Source organism: Limulus polyphemus, unplaced genomic scaffold (assembly GCF_000517525.1).
Source record: "Limulus polyphemus unplaced genomic scaffold, Limulus_polyphemus-2.1.2 Scaffold4422, whole genome shotgun sequence".
Classification (NCBI taxonomy): Eukaryota; Metazoa; Arthropoda; class Merostomata; order Xiphosura; family Limulidae; genus Limulus; species Limulus polyphemus.
Window position 1 is genome coordinate 1 of NW_013670032.1, and position 3,423 is coordinate 3,423.

A 3,423-nucleotide genomic window follows, 5' to 3' on the forward strand; every position below is an offset into this window, starting at 1 on the left:
CCAGGTGACTGAACATCACCATCGCGCATAATGGTTCGGATTGGGCGGCGCGGAAACAAACAAGCGCCCCCTACAGTGTAGTCATTATACAAACCAATCCCGCTACTCCATCTCCTTAGGTCTGAAGTGCTTATTGACAAATCATTTGACTTCCATTAGACATGCATAAGCCACCTGGAGTGTTCTCATGTTGCATTAGTAAAGCATATTTAAACAATGCCTTTTTTTAAAGGTAATCTCGTTCTCATTGTACTTGTAGATGGAACTTATACATCAGCCTTAATCTCCATCCATTTGAATGTCACGTGCGTAGCATTTTCTTCATCATAAAATTACCGTATAATTCAAAGCTATTTATGCACCAAATTTTGTGTTCATGACTTAGTTGACTATCTCTAACCACATACAAAAATGCTGGAAATATTGTAGCTAACTCTCCTAATGATCGGATCTACTGTTTATTTTACATGAGTGATTTGATCTGGTTGCTTTGATCAGTACTTTACACCGAGATTGCAATCGGCAAAAAACATAAAAGTTATTCAATATGGTGCAATAATTTGACCTCAACTGACAGTTAGCAGTATAAAAACGAGTTGTTAAAGTAACTTGGGATTTAAGATGACCCATAACACTTACAGGAACACTTACAAGATGAATTAAAATGTGAATCTGACGATTTTTATGCAATGAACACGTTAGTCTACAAACAGGCGTTTTTTTAAGCTTTGTTTAAGAATGTATAAAATAAATAAAATATTCTCAAAAGATCAGGTTGTAATTTTATTGTTTTGTTTTTCTCGTGATTTTTCTAGCTGATTCTAAATCAACAGAGTAATACTCTAATATGAAAGATTTAGATATGTTCCACGTGTTAGTTAGATATAAATCAACAGAGTAATACTCTAATATGAAAGATTTAGATATGTTCCACGTGTTAGTTAGATATAAATCAACAGAGTAATACTCTAATATGAAAGATTTAGATATGTTCCACGTGTTAGTTAGATATTTTCCATATCTTAGTATGTTTTTTAATATTCAATTTTTTTTACATTTCAATTTTTCCCATGTAATAGGTCCCCCAGTTGTAAGTTTACGAACTTACAACGCTAAAATCTGGAGTTAGATTCCCTGCAGTAAACACAGTAGATAGCCCAATATGGCTTCGTTCTAAGACAGACAAACAAACAAATACACCATATCTTAGATGTTTTAAAGATTTAACTTTTTTCCATGTCTCAGTTAGATTTTTCTGCATCTTAATTAGATTTTCTAAACATTTAGATTTTTTTAAAAGTTTATATATTTTCCATTGCTTAGTTTGATTTTCTAAAGATTCATATGTTTTCCATTTATCAGTTACACTTTATAAAGATTTGGGTTTTTTTCCTTATCTTAATTCGATTTTCTAAAGATTTAATTTTTTTTTATTTCTTAGTCAAAATCGAATATAAAGGGACACAGACAGTTAACTTTCTTTTTTTTTGTAGATCTTAGTTCTTGTCTTAGATCAAACTTAGGTTTTCCATTCAAAGAAACTTTGAATACGCACAGACAGAAATCATGGCAACAAGTTATTTTAAATAAAAGTGTCAGCAAAAATGCATGTTTAAATGTCGAAAGCTGGCACAACATTACAAGACATAAAACAGTGGAATGAAAATTACGATGTAAATTGCACATTATTCTTTTCACATTTCCTTTAATTAGATCATTTCGAATTCGAAACCAAAGTTATGCAACAAAAAACTGAGTAGTTCTGGTACTAACGAAAGGCCTTGGTTAGTTCTGGAATTAACGAAAGGCCTTGGTTAGTTCTGGTACTAACGAAAGGTCTTGGTTAGTTCTGGTATTAACGAAAGGCCTTGGTTAGTTCTGATATTAACGAAAGGCCTTGGTTAGTTCTGGTATTAACGAAAGGCCTTGGTTAGTTCTGGTATTAACAAAAGGCCTTCTTACAGGGATCAAAAGATAATTCTGAAACGCTATTCTTACGCATCTCTGAACTGAAATCCGGAATGGCTAGATTACGGAGAATCAAATGCGCGATTTGCACGTTTTTTTTTTTTTTATCATAAATGTTAAGCCTAATATTATTATGTTTTGTTTTATTTTCTAGGTGTCTCTTTAAAAAACCCCTTTTTTTTTATCGACAGGGAGCGGGCAGATTCAGCTGTGGCAGTTTCTGTTGGAACTTCTTTCCGACACCAACAACACGAATTGTATCTCTTGGGAAGGAACTAACGGAGAGTTCAAACTGACAGATCCTGATGAAGTTGCTCGCCGCTGGGGGGAGCGCAAGTCGAAGCCTAACATGAATTACGACAAACTCAGTCGAGCCCTGCGATACTACTACGACAAAAATATAATGACTAAAGTACATGGCAAGCGATACACGTACAAGTTTGATTTCCATGGCTTGGCCCAGGCTTGCCAACCTAATACAGGAGAAACCGCCGCCTACAAGTTCCAGTCTGACCTATTCTTTCCAACATACCACGTCCACACCTCTAAAATGAACTATTTGAGTGCTAGGCCTACAGGACTAACCGGTAACTCCCAGCCACCACTGTTTGGGTCAACAACAGTTCCTGGTCATTACTGGTCAACTGGCGCATCTGGAGCTTGTAACCTTAACCCATACATACCAGGTCATGCAATCCCACACCCTGGTCATCGAGGGAATGGATTGGGAAGTTACTATGCCTAAAGAGGAGGGAAGAGAGGGAGGTTATAAGTTTGCACAGGGCCTAATACTGGCTGTCTTTACATATGTATGAAAGGAATCGGAACACCGGAAGTTGGGAATCGGATGTAAAGACTGGATATTAACCAGACTGTTGCGATCTTGACGATGTGTATTAGTTTTTGCTGGTGTTGGTGTAAAATGCATTATTTTGTAGCAAGTTTGAGAACGTAAACAAAATCTGGTGTGGTGTCATCGTTATCTGTACATAGTCCGTGAGCACAGTGTAAACAATAGATCAGATTAGAATGTTGTTTAGATATATATATATAATTGTAATGTAGTTATAACCTATACTGTATTTTGGTTTTTCGTGTTTCACATTAATAAAATCGATATTAACATTTCCCAAGTAGTCTTATCAAATATTAATGAAGAGACGAAACTTGACGACCTCTGTGCTGACATAAAAATGTTGAACGAAAGATTATTAATATTTCTATGGAATGATTCACTGAAAAAAAAAAAGTTAATCTCACTAATCCCAGATGGAGCCACTTATGCATTTGACTTGGGAAAATAAGCGACTTTTTTTTTTCTTTTTTGCCAGACCTTTACACTGAGTGCAGTAACAGACAAAACCATAAAACGTCCACAAGCTGTAATATATGGAGCTCACCTGTAATGAAAGGTAATTTGAAGTTTAACGCAAAAGCATCTCGACCAAAGAATAA

The 3,423-nt window shown here is 35.3% G+C and overlaps 1 protein-coding gene across 1 annotated transcript; it reads left to right on the forward strand.

Moving 5' to 3' along the window:
• Window positions 1–2,159: 2,159 nt before the first annotated feature.
• Window positions 2,160–3,097, forward strand: LOC106471122 (transcriptional regulator ERG homolog; the record flags this gene model as incomplete). Its single annotated transcript, XM_013931710.2, has 1 exon — window positions 2,160–3,097. A coding segment is annotated over one exon (554 nt), but the record flags the coding sequence as incomplete, so codon positions are not given.
• Between the last annotated feature and the right edge of the window lie 326 nt (window positions 3,098–3,423).